At 25.6% G+C, this 12,889-nt stretch overlaps 2 protein-coding genes across 2 annotated transcripts; both read right to left on the reverse strand.

The window, feature by feature from the left end:
• Positions 1 to 6,742: 6,742 nt before the first annotated feature.
• On the reverse strand, positions 6,743 to 8,101 carry OCT59_022599 (uncharacterized protein; the record flags this gene model as incomplete). Its single annotated transcript, XM_066144875.1, has 7 exons — positions 6,743 to 6,763; positions 7,042 to 7,074; positions 7,133 to 7,159; positions 7,257 to 7,315; positions 7,374 to 7,435; positions 7,762 to 7,774; positions 8,032 to 8,101. The coding sequence occupies 7 exons, from the start codon at positions 8,099 to 8,101 to the stop codon at positions 6,743 to 6,745; spliced, it is 285 nt and encodes a 94-aa protein (XP_066006293.1).
• Positions 8,102 to 9,635: 1,534 nt separating this feature from the next.
• Positions 9,636 to 11,563, reverse strand: OCT59_022600 (uncharacterized protein; the record flags this gene model as incomplete). The annotated part of the gene is made up of 6 exons (XM_066144876.1): positions 9,636 to 9,685; positions 9,755 to 10,601; positions 10,700 to 11,116; positions 11,187 to 11,276; positions 11,433 to 11,486; positions 11,561 to 11,563. The coding sequence occupies 6 exons, from the start codon at positions 11,561 to 11,563 to the stop codon at positions 9,636 to 9,638; spliced, it is 1,461 nt and encodes a 486-aa protein (XP_066006294.1).
• Positions 11,564 to 12,889: the final 1,326 nt, after the last annotated feature.

A 12,889-nucleotide genomic window follows, 5' to 3' on the forward strand; every position in this document is an offset into this window, starting at 1 on the left:
GTAATGATACACCCAATTTAAATTATTTATACCCCTATTTTTTATTATTTTAAATGTTTTCCTCATAATTTTATGACCTGATGAACGCATTGCACGGTTAAAAAAATTATGTCACATTATACCGAATTATCTTCTCTAGAGAAAGGAAAAATACTAGCATATATGGAAAATTTTAACCCTGCACAAATAGCAAGAAAAATGGGGCGTGACCCTACCACAATACGTAGATTTATTGACAAATACAAGAAGACAGGGGTGACTGAAAATTTACCATGATCAGGACGGCCACCTGCTCTCAATAATAATGAGAAAAATGCACTTATAAATGAAGTTAAGAAGAACAGACGTGAACCTTTACATGAAATTATTAATACATTGGGCTTAAATTGCAGTCTAACAACTGCTAGACAGACACTATATGATGCTGGAATCCATTCCCATGTTGCAGCAAAAAAACCTTTTGTATCAAAAAAGCATGTATTAGCTCATGTTAGTTGGTGTGAGAAATATAAAGAAAAAACAATTCAGGATTGGAACCAAGTTATTTTCTCTGATGAATCAAGTGTTGAAATTGGCAAGCAGTCAAGACAGATAAGAGTTTGGAGACATACAGGGGAAAGGTTTAACATTGAATGTTTGACACCTACTTTTAAAAGTGGTCGAAAATCAGTTATGGTTTGGGAATGTTTTGCTGGAGGAATAAAAGGACCATTAATTTTTTGTGATGAAAATAAAGAAGGAGGTGAAAAAATCAATTCAAACACTTACATTAGAATTTTAAATTCACATTTATATCCATTTCAACACACAGTTTGCGAATTAACAGGAAGAGCTGCAATTTTCCAACAGGATAATGCACCTATTCATACCACGAAAATAACCAAAAATTGGTTGAAGAAGAATAAAATTGCGATTATTGATTGGCCGGCAAATTCTCCTGATTTAAACCCAATAGAGAACATCTGGAAACAATTAAAAGACAATATCCAGGCCCGTAAGACCTTTCCAAGAACTGTGAGTGAACTTAAAGTTGCACTAAGTAAAGAATGGGAAAATTTGGATTGTTCCATTTTTAAAGAGGTTGTTGCTTCGATGTTACAAAGAATCAATGCAGTGTTAGAAGCAAGAGGAGGGCCAACACATTATTAGTTATTTTAGAAATTAATTTTTTACGTAAAGTTTAATAAAAATTAATAAAATTTGGCTATTTTTGGTATCAATTTTAAATCAGGCAATACTTTCCGAAACGACTGTACATATACTTCTTTTTGATCTCTTTTCCAGTTTTTTTTTTTGGAAATTTAATATTATTGACTATTTCAAAGTCATTCATTACAGAATTTCCAGTGAATATTGGATTGTGAAAACAAAATATAGATTTCACTTTGATCTGTTTATATTTAACTTCCTATCTTTTTACTTACTTATAATTTTTTAGATCAATCATTTTAAATAAAAGATTTTTTAAGAATTAAATTAATAATTATTTTTAACTGATAAGTACTGTACATAATTTTCCTATCCCAACTGGTCAGCAAAAAGCTTTGATATCAGATAACTGAGTGAATCACCTATGTTTATTTAAGACTTAAATATAAGGCAATTGAGTAGGTCATCTATATCTCAGTAGGACTAATACTGATTTAGGTAAATGGTCTTCTGAACATTAAACAACTAAACAGATTATTTGCATTTCAGTAATAGTTTTGTAGCTTAGTGAACAGCTTTAAATAATAAAAACCAAGTAGATTCTTATCATACCACTATATTTTATCTATATTTTAGTAAAAAGTATTTTATCTTTCTATATTTCTTAAAGAGAAACTTTACTTTTATCATTCTTTTTCTTACTCAAAGATCATAATTATATTGAAACTTCTAAAATATTTATCTGTTTTTCTTTGAAATTGCTTTTTGTTATATTTCTTTAAAAAGTCAGTTATATTCTATTTTGATGATATTTAAGTAAAATATTTATAAATTTTATTAAATATAATTATTGTGATTCTGAAATATATAATATAAAAAACAGTTTGAAAGAAAAATCAAATATCAATCTGATATATGTCAAATAATTTAATTATGTGTCAAATAATCATTTTGTAAAAAAATTTTCCTATTTTTAGTTTTATTTTTACTTTGTTTATATTAATAAATAAAATAATATAATGTTTAAATTATTCAATTAATTAATTGATAATAAACTAATAAATAATTAAATATTCATTAATTAATAAAATAGATAAGTTTCAAATAAATTATTAAAAGATTATTGAATTATTTAAATTAATAAAATGGATAAAATACTGAAAATTTATTATGATAAAATGAATAAAACAATTAAAATTTATTGAATAATAAAATGGATAGAATTCAGATAAAAAACTGAAAATTTATTATAATATTTAAATAGATAAAATTCAGATAAAATACTGATAATATATTAAATAATTAAATGGATAAAATTTAAATAAAATGCTGAAAATATATTAAATAATTAAACACTATAATTTTAGTATATAATTACTAATAAATTTTAATTAAACAATAGTTATATTATATAATTTCAACTTTACTGTTTAGATTTCTTGCCAGATCTTGTTTTATATGAAATTTCTATTAGTTTCTATTAAAAAGATTTTTTATTCTTCTTTTATCTTTCCAAATATTATTTTTTTTTTCTACAATACATTTGATAGTTTATTAAATAGCAAAAAGAATCAGTAAAATACAAATAGTAAAATAACCTAAACTAACTATGTATTTAATATTATTAACTACCAAATCACTTGTCATGCTAAAAAGTATCTCACATATGCATTGTCAGGTAAAATTTTTGCTCAGAGGGTATAGTTTGCTTAGAAGTGACCATTTTTAGCATAAAATACCTTTCTTTCTTTACAAAGTATTCATAGAACCCATTATATTACAAAAAGAAAGAAATTTTATTATAAGAATTGTAAAATAAGAAGAGTAACCATCCATCCAGATCACTCCTTTCACAGGTATCTAAAGAAAATGTAAGCTAGAAACCTCTTTTAATCAGGTCATAGGATCTAAGGCACACATTATAAAACTAAAACTAACCAGTTATAGAGGAAAAAAACTTTGCAAAATTTTATTGAAAAACATGTAAGAGGTTCCATTTACAATTTATAAATTGTGATCTAACATCAGATATTCTATTGTACAGTTTGGATTATCAGATATTAGTAGCCTTTACAAAACACATATGTCATTCAACTATCTTATATAAGTTCTATCTGAAAATATAATAAAAAAAACACTAACGCAAAAACTAAATTTATAAACTAAAATAAATATAAAATAAAAAAATAAAAGGGTAAAGAAAAAAAATCCAGTTCTTCATAACGAAAGAATTTATTTCTATTCTTTTTCCTTCGAAATGTATAGGTACAGTTAAAGATGAGGTCTAAGACCTTTATTAAAGGTTGTTTAAAAAAAAACTAGAGTCAGTCAGTTTCACAAAATTGGAAAAAAATTAGACTAAATATTACACTATTAAAGCCATTAAATTTCCAAAAGAAGTTATCTGTTCTATAGATTGATTCAAAATGGAAGTTATTTTCCATATTAAGAGTTTGTTGTTATTGTGCCAGCAAGTTGCGAAAAGTGTCCAAAAATACATCTAATTTATGATGTGAATCATTCCAAAATTTTTTGAAGGGTATCCTAATCAGAAGTCTTATGATTTGATGAATAGAAAATGCTGGCAGGTATAAGTAAACAATAGATATTGAAAAAGGTGTAGAAGAAGGTATACAGGTCAAAAAATAAAAAATCAGACATCAATCAGTCACCAATCAGGCAGTTTGCTAACTTTTGATCTAGTGATCAGAAAAGGATAAAATATAACTCATTGGAATTATCTCAACAAGACAAATCTAATGGTAGTAAAATCGCATTTCTAGGATTAATAGTTAATAAAAAATTAAATAAAATATGAATGATATATTTTTATTTTTACATTTTATTTAATTTCTCATCAAGTATTAATTCTAAAAAATGCAATTTTACTACCATTAGATTCGTTTTGTTGAGACGATTCCAATGAGTTATATTTCATTTTTTTCTGATTACTAGATCAAAAGTTAGCAAACTGCCTGATTGGTGATAGTATTTGGCGAAAATGCTAATCAGTCACTGATTGGTGACTGATTGATGCCTGATTTTTTACTTTTTGATCTGTGGGTATAGGAGAGTCACATTGAAAATATTTCAGTAGGATAATAAAAGTCTTCTAGGGATAATCTTTCATAAGATGCTTAAGTCATTGTAAAGCTGTCGTATGTTTTTTGATAACTTTATCCAAAATATCAAAAAATATCAAACTATTGAAATATAGATAGTTTTGTTGTAAATACAGTCAACTCTCTTTATAGTCACACATTTGGGACAGTCCATATTTGGTGATTATAAAGAGATGTGACTATATAAAAAATTTCTTATATTAGTATATTATAATTCCGGCCAAAAATTAACATAATTTTAGCCAAAATTATACTCAAAACTTTATTGTATCATAACTCCACCAATATTAATCTTAGAGAGATGATCTTACCGCCATTCGATTCGTCTTGATGAGACGGTTCTAATGGTATAAAATACGTCGAAATCCAATCACTAGATTAATTTCCGAAATTAAAAAAATATTAATGGTTTTTGTGTAATAACTCTGCCAATATTGATCCTAGAGAGACAATCTTACTACCATTCGATTCGTCTTAATGCGGCGAATCTAATGGTATAAAATACATTGAAATCCAATCACTAGATCAATTTCCGAAATTAAAAAATATTAAATGGGTTTTAAGTAGTAACTCCGTCAATATTGATCACAGAGAGATGAGTTTACCACCATTCGATTCGCCTTGATGAGGCGATTCCAACGAGCTATTAATCGTCTTTTTACAATCACTAGGTACCAAGAAATTTAGCAAAATGTTAAATGGCGCAGTAAACATAAATCAAGAAATATAATAATGCCGATGCTTAACATTTTGTTGAATAACTCATCAGCCAGTGATCGCAAAAGGATAAAACTACCACCATTCGATTCATCTCAGTGAGACGATTCTAACAAGCTATGATACATCTTTGTACGATTATTAGATGCCAAGTTATTTAATATATTCTTTATATAACTGTGATTATAAATGGTTCTTTTTAATATAAGATTTTTGAGGATAGGTGTGATAGTGACTATAGATAGATTGTGACTATATAGGATAGTTTTTAATAATAAAGTGTTTTGAACATTCAACTGGTGTGACTATATAGTAGAATGTGACTATAACGGGAGTGACTATAGAGGGAGTTGACTGTAGATGACAAAATCTTTAGTAATTATTAATTAGACTTTTATCGTAAACTCTTTTTATAGTAAAAAAATTTCTGCTTAATAATTTTGAAGTTGAATAGTAGTTTTCATAACGTTACTGTTTATATTGCGTCACTTAAATACATTCTGTCTTTTAGTTCTGTCTTTTAATTCCATCTTTACATATTTCCAGTCTAACTTTTTATTATCCTACCTTCAAGTTAAGGATTTTTGCTAAAGTTCAAAAATAAAAAATTACTAATATTACAGCAAAAAGGTAATAAAATAAAAGAGGTTTATATGAAAAATAATAAATAAACTTAATTAATTAAAGAAAAAATGTATTTGTAACAGCCTGTTACATATCTTATTTGTAACATCCTTTTTTTATTTTTTTTTAATAATAAATTTAATGTGTGTTTCACAAATAAAATTTTTATATGCAAAATTTAATTTGGAAAACTTTTACTTAATGTATTTAAGACAGTTTCATAGACAAAATTTTAAGTTATAAGCAGTTTCTTGAAATTTTTTAAAAAATTCTTTTGTCTTAGTTACATGACTGATCTTTTGTTTTTGTTTACATTATGCCTGATCTTAAATTTTAATTGGATAAAATTAGGGGTTGTTACAAATAAGACGCGTAACACACTGGTCAAAATTAATGCTATCGGGTACATATTGGGTACCTGATATGTGTACAATATATGTGATATATATGTATGATATTTAACAATACTACACATATCGGGTACCCGATAAGTGTAGTAGAAATGTAGAAAATCGGTGACATATATTGCAAACATCATATATACATCTTACATATATCGGGTAGTTAAATATTGGTCACATATTATAGACTTATTGGGTACCCAATATATTATGATATATATCATATATATATTATACAGATATCATACAGATATCAGACAGATAGATATAGAATCACTGGTCAAAATTGTGGTAAACTTGGGTACATATCGGATACCTGATATGTGTACAATAAATGTGAAATATGTGTATGATATTTAACAATACTACATATATCAGGTACCTGATATATGTAGTAGAAATATAGAAAATCAGTGACATATATTATAAACATCATATACATATCGGGTAGTCAATTGTCAGGTACCCGGTATATTATAGTAAAATATCGGATAGATATTATACACTTGTACAATATTTATTTTATGCAATAATATAAATACTAATAAATCCATAATTTAAATTCAATTATAATATTAATTTATTTAATAGTACTAAAAGTTTTATTATTTTTAATTAATAATAAAAAATTACAAAAAAATAAAATTACAAAAAAGTATATAAAAATTATTCTAGCCATATAAATAATTAGAATTATGTATATCTGTTATCTACAAATAATGTGTTCGGTTATTTGCTGCTTATTTTTATCTTTTTAATATTTAAAAGAAAGAAATAGAAATAGTAAAGTATATTAGTAATAATAAAGATATTAGTATAAATATTGTTAAACGAATTTGTAAAAGAAAAGGAATGATATTAGAAATGTTAATAAAAGAAAAGAAACATAAAAAATGGTTAGTAATAGAAAATGTTAGTATATTTAGTAGTAAAATATATTAGTAAAAACAAACATTAGTAGGTTAAAAAAAAAGAAAAGAAGTATTAAAAATATTAATAATTTAAATAAAAATTAGTAAAAAATATACCTTTATATTTATTTCACCTTTTTTTGAAGTTTGCTATTAAATATATTAATTTATTTTTTTAATAAAATAAAAAAATAAATATTTAAATTACCTTGATATGCGTTACTTCCATATTCTTCTAAAAATACATGATTAGATTTTCTTTTTCTTAAAATTACTATATATAAACCAAATTAAACTTTGATTAAATTTTTCTAAAAGAATGTTTAGATTACCTTGACATCTTTTGATTTAGATTTTTTTTTTCTTGAATTCGCAGATATAGAATTACCATCTTTATGTATAGTATCAAAAAATGTCCGCTCTTGATGTGGAAGATACTTAGGAACCACCTCGTCTCCCAATTAATGGACACCTTAAGTCAGAGGAGGCTGGCCTATCAGGTACAAGTACCCTACAACTTCATCCCTAAGTAGTCAAAAATCTTGGGTGGTTCCAGGACCACAGCGTACTACATGATTAGTCTTTGGACATGTTGGGATTTGATAAGTGAGAGAAAAAATAACTCCAGCGCCAGCATTTGTAAAGAATAATAAAATAATATTTTTAAATTAGTTCTTTCTTTAAATTTTTGAAAAAATTTTGTTTCTTAAAATCATAATATTGTAAAAAAATGCTGGTTGCTACAACTGACGGACAACGACAAATTGTCAGGCTACCCCCGGACAAAGTAATTGGAAGGCAGAAAATGTCATAAAATATCCAGCCCTATTTCATAACATTTTCCTCCAGGCTAAAGCAAATATTACAAAAGAAATTGTAAATATATTTAACAAGCAATAGATACATGGCCGTTGAAAAATATATTTACACTTCATATTGTAATACCACAGTCTAACAAAGAAAGACAAGAAATTGCAAATATATTTAACAAGCAATAGATACATGGCCGTTGAAAAATATATTCACACTTATACCACAAAAAAAGACTCAAACCACAACATATTGTAAAGAAAATATGAAAAATACGTGTATATCCTATTTTCATACCTTGCTTAATAGCTCTACTATTATTTAAAAGCAGCTTTTCTCTTTTTTGTATGTGGGTAGTTGCGTACATTTTTTCTTTTCTTTTATTCTCTTCTTTTGTATGTGAATGGTAGGTACATTTCGTGAATAGATATGTCTTACTATGTTGAATATATAAACTAAAGTGGTAAAGTATTGTTAATATTGTAAAAGATAATTAAAGTATACTTGAATAAAAGAGAAAAGAAGTGACAAACAAAAATACTGTAAAGAAAAGTATAGTATTTTTAATAAGAAAGAAAAGTGTATCTTTGAAAATAAACAAAAAAAATCACGCATTAGTAAACACAAAATTTATCTATTTTTAGATATCATATGCATATAATCAAAATGATCTTAATTGGTTTATATTATTACATTATGCATAAAGATCAATGTGATTTTATTGGTTAATTTTAACCTTACAATAAAACTAAAAAATATTTAACTGATCATTACACATACACATATTTTTATTTATCAATTTATTTGAAACATGTTAATAATATCTAAATAAAAAATTCTATAAATAAAAAATATAGAATTAATATTTTTGTTATAGCAATAATTGTAATTATATATTTTTGCTATTCATCGATTGTAAAACAAAGCAATTATATTTAAGAGGTATTTTTCTTTAAAAAAAATGTAATATTTTAAGTCATATTCCTTAATTATATTGCAATTATACCTATATTAGTATATCGGTATATGAATATCAGTATATTAAATATCGCTATGTCAACTGAAGACAATACGAATTTCATGTGTAGTTAATTTTATAAGTTTGTTATCAATCATTTGTCTAATTGTTCGATACTATTCTAAAATGGCGTAAATTAAAATCGAATTAAGTTCCAGTATAATGATATATTTGACCAGTTATATCAAATGAAAGAATTCATATGTGCTGCATGTGATGGGATGTACATGTTGACTAATTAGACTAACTAATTTTAGTTTCAGGTTTAAACTATTAAGAAATGTTTCAGTCAACTATGTTTCACGCTTTTTATCGTTTGTATAATTTATTGTAAAATACGTATTCAATCCAGAATTAATCTATAAATTAAATTTTCTATTTAACAATTAAAATAATGCAAAAGTAATAATAAAAAAAGCAATAAAGTGAAATTTCAATTCTTTATCTAAAATATGAATAAATTTAATTATTCGCCAATCAACCCTTCTATAATTCTTTAATATTCTTTAATAAGTACAGCTAAATTAAATGAATCATAATTTTAATAATAAAAATTTAGAATAAAAAAAAAATAAATAAATAAAAATTAAATTAAAAAAGTTTATAAAATAATAAAATATAATGATTAAGTCGCATGGGAGGAAATAATCGTCCCCAAGAACATAAAATGATTACTCCTATTACTTTAGACTTAATCAAAAATTCTTTTTAGACTGTTCTTTTATTTTGTGACTAAGTAAATTACTTTATCAAATTTCAATTCAGGAGTCAAAGTACCTACCATGAATTACTTGAAAAATAATTCAGAAATTTACCCTATCAAACATAAACAGCAAAACAATCTTCAAAGAAAATTTCGTATTTCTAATTTTATTTATGATTTCTATTCCAAAAGATCTTCATGTCTTAAACCTCTTCGTCCTTTTATCAAATCTAAAATAATTTACAAATTAGATATTTATTTATTTAAAAAAAAAACAAACAATAAAAATATATATTTACCATCTTTGTATCTTCTTTTATCTGTTGAATTTTCTGATGATTCCTCCTCAATTTGAAATTGTTGTGCTTTTTTAAGTAAAATTCGTTTTGGATTATGACCTTGAGAATTATAAAGATCTTGTATTTTAATGATTGTATCATTATCATTATTTTTATGAAAATCCTCAAATTTTTTAGATAAAAAATTCGCATGCACAAAATAAACTATACTGAATCTTATCCCTCTAATAATCGGAAGGTTGCCATGTAATAGCAAATAAGAAGGAAATGCAACAATTTGTCCTGGTTTTAATTTTACCAGGATTTGAAGTTGAGGAAAACATAATTCGCCTCCCTCAAAATCTCCCAAAGCTACCAAAAAACAAAGTCCATTTGGATCATCATTACTATCCCAATGGTAATTACTGATTACGTTAAAATTAATAGCTATTGTGGGAAAAATTCCAAAAGTTCTCGGTACAAATGGTCCTATTGTTAACTTGCTTAGTTTTGTATAATAATGTTCATAATATTTGTTAACAAATCTGTTTACACTATTTGATATTGGTTGTAGTGCAAAAAGTAGATCGTTAACACAATTCTGATGATCAATATTATGAGAGCTGGCAGTATCAGAAGTAGTATATGGAAGATCACCATAACTAATGAAAGCTCCAAATCGTTCAGCAAGATTTTTCCAAAAACTTCTACTTCGATGGATTGGATTGTCCAACATATGAAAATAATAACTATTTATGGCTTTGGTTGCTTCAATGACAGCATTAAAATCATCAAGTCCATCCAGATGAACCAAAGTTTTACCACAACCATCAACAATACATTCAGAATTTGTTACATAACGAAAGTTCTTAATATTATTATCTTGTGCTGATACAATCATTTTTTTTTATTTATAGTTGATTTTTTTTTCTCAATTTCTAAAATTTCTTTGGATATTTCCAAAACTTTAGAATTTCGAATTTCAGCAGCATGTGAAAGTCTCTTCCATTGTGATTTAAGATGTTGATGTACATCACTTTTACTAATTGGCTTTTTTAATTCCAACCATTGACCAAATTTAATCCACATATCATTATTATTGTTCATTAATTGATCATTAGTTGATTCAGTAATACTTTTAGCAAGATTATAAAATTCTAAAGGAATTTCAGGAATGTCATTATTATTTTTAGATTGTCTTGATTCCCTTATTAAGCATTCAATTAATAAATCCATTACTGAAATATCTTTCATAATTGAAATTGTTGTTACATTAGAAGATATTCGGCAAAAAGCGCAAAGCGGAACACTTGACCATTCATTTTTCATATATCGAACTATATCTGAGGTACTTAAATCTCTGGAACCTCCTTGAGTTCGATGCTTAAATTATACAATATAGATTATTTTATTTATATTTTATATTTTATGACATATCAAAGATAATATATACCTGCAAAGGATTAAATATTATGTTTGTTTTTACTTCAACAGGCGAGGAGGAACTAACAGATGAGGAACTAACATCATCTTGAGTTTGTTGCTTAATTATAAATTAAAAAAAAAATTTGTCTCGTTAAATTACTTATTTATATAAGTATTAGATCTAGTAGTATATAAATGAATCATCATCCTGATTCATTTATATATTAAACTAGATCAGTAAATCATCCAGTTTATAAATGATAATATCATATACCTCTATAAGATCAAAAGCTATTGTTTGAGAAGAAGAATTCGTATCTTGAACTTGCTGTTTAATTATAAAATTCTGATATTAGATTATAGTGGAATTGTTTATATTTTTAGAAGTAAAATGAAAAGTACCATAGATGTCTTTTGTAATCGTTTCTTTGCATTGTATTTGGTATGTCTTGAACGTTTCATCTTTTTCTTAAAAGAAGCTAAGTAAGTCTAAAGTAAAGGATAAATCCAAGGAACAAAATCAAGATAACAAACCCAAAGAATAAAATCAAAAGACAAACTAAAGAATAAAATCAAGGTAAAATAAAATAAAGTTAATAAGGAACAGAACAAAGAAGTTAAAATAAATGAAAATAATAAATTTACATGTTTTAAAATCAACTGGAAGACTGAAATATCATAAAAAAAAGAAACATTAAAAGAATAAAATGCAAGAAATAGAAGGATTGGAGCGAAAAAAACTTACTGTGTGAACGTTCTTAATAAAAATAAATAAATATCACCACCGGTCTAATAATGAGGTACTAGTCATACTCAATATGTCACTGATTTGCAATATTGATATCTAGGCTTGGCGCAGATCGGTTACATAAGAACACAGTATGAGATTATTCTAACCATATATCCTAATTTACATATTTATAAGTATACTTCATTTTCAAATGCCGTAATATTACGGCACAATGCCGAATTGCGTATTGACGCAACGTAATTCATTTATACTGACATAATTACATCAGGAAGTCACGGGAAAAATGTTCATCAAATGTACATCGGCCACTTGATGTACATCATAAAGAAATGCTGACCTGCAATGTACTACCGATGTCACAATATTTGATGTTCATCGCCAATTCAAAATGTTCATTACCCATACATTACGATGTACATTATTTTAAAGATAATAAACATCATATCAATATTTTACTATTATTTATATATGTTAATATAACGATGCTAAATATTATTGAATAACAAATTATTTTATTAAATTACACTATATTAAACAATCTATATACATTAAATTACACTATAACAATCTATATACTAAAGTCTATTAAATTAACTCAATACTCTGGGACAAAGAAAAGTTTCGAAGTTATTCTTCGAAACTTTACCAATCTTCGTGTCCAGGAAATACAACCTATAATAAAAAGATAAAAGTATTAATAAAAAAAAATTAATTTAATTAAAAAGTTTCGAAGTGAAACTTCGAAACTTACCAATCCGTTAAGATTCGTATATACTTACGAATCTTGGTTCCTTCTTTCGGTTCTTTGGAAACCCACCCAAATCTATGAAAAAAAGAAAAGGAACGGTTAGTAACCGTTCATAATATTAAAAAAAAGAAAAAAAAAACCAAGATTCGGAATACTTACGAATCTTGGTTCCATTTGTCGGATGTCTACCCGAACCTATAAAAGAAAGAAAGGAACGGTTAGTAAACCGTTC

This window comes from Rhizophagus irregularis, chromosome 31 (assembly GCF_026210795.1).
Source record: "Rhizophagus irregularis chromosome 31, complete sequence".
Lineage (NCBI taxonomy): Eukaryota > Fungi > Glomeromycota > Glomeromycetes > Glomerales > Glomeraceae > Rhizophagus > Rhizophagus irregularis.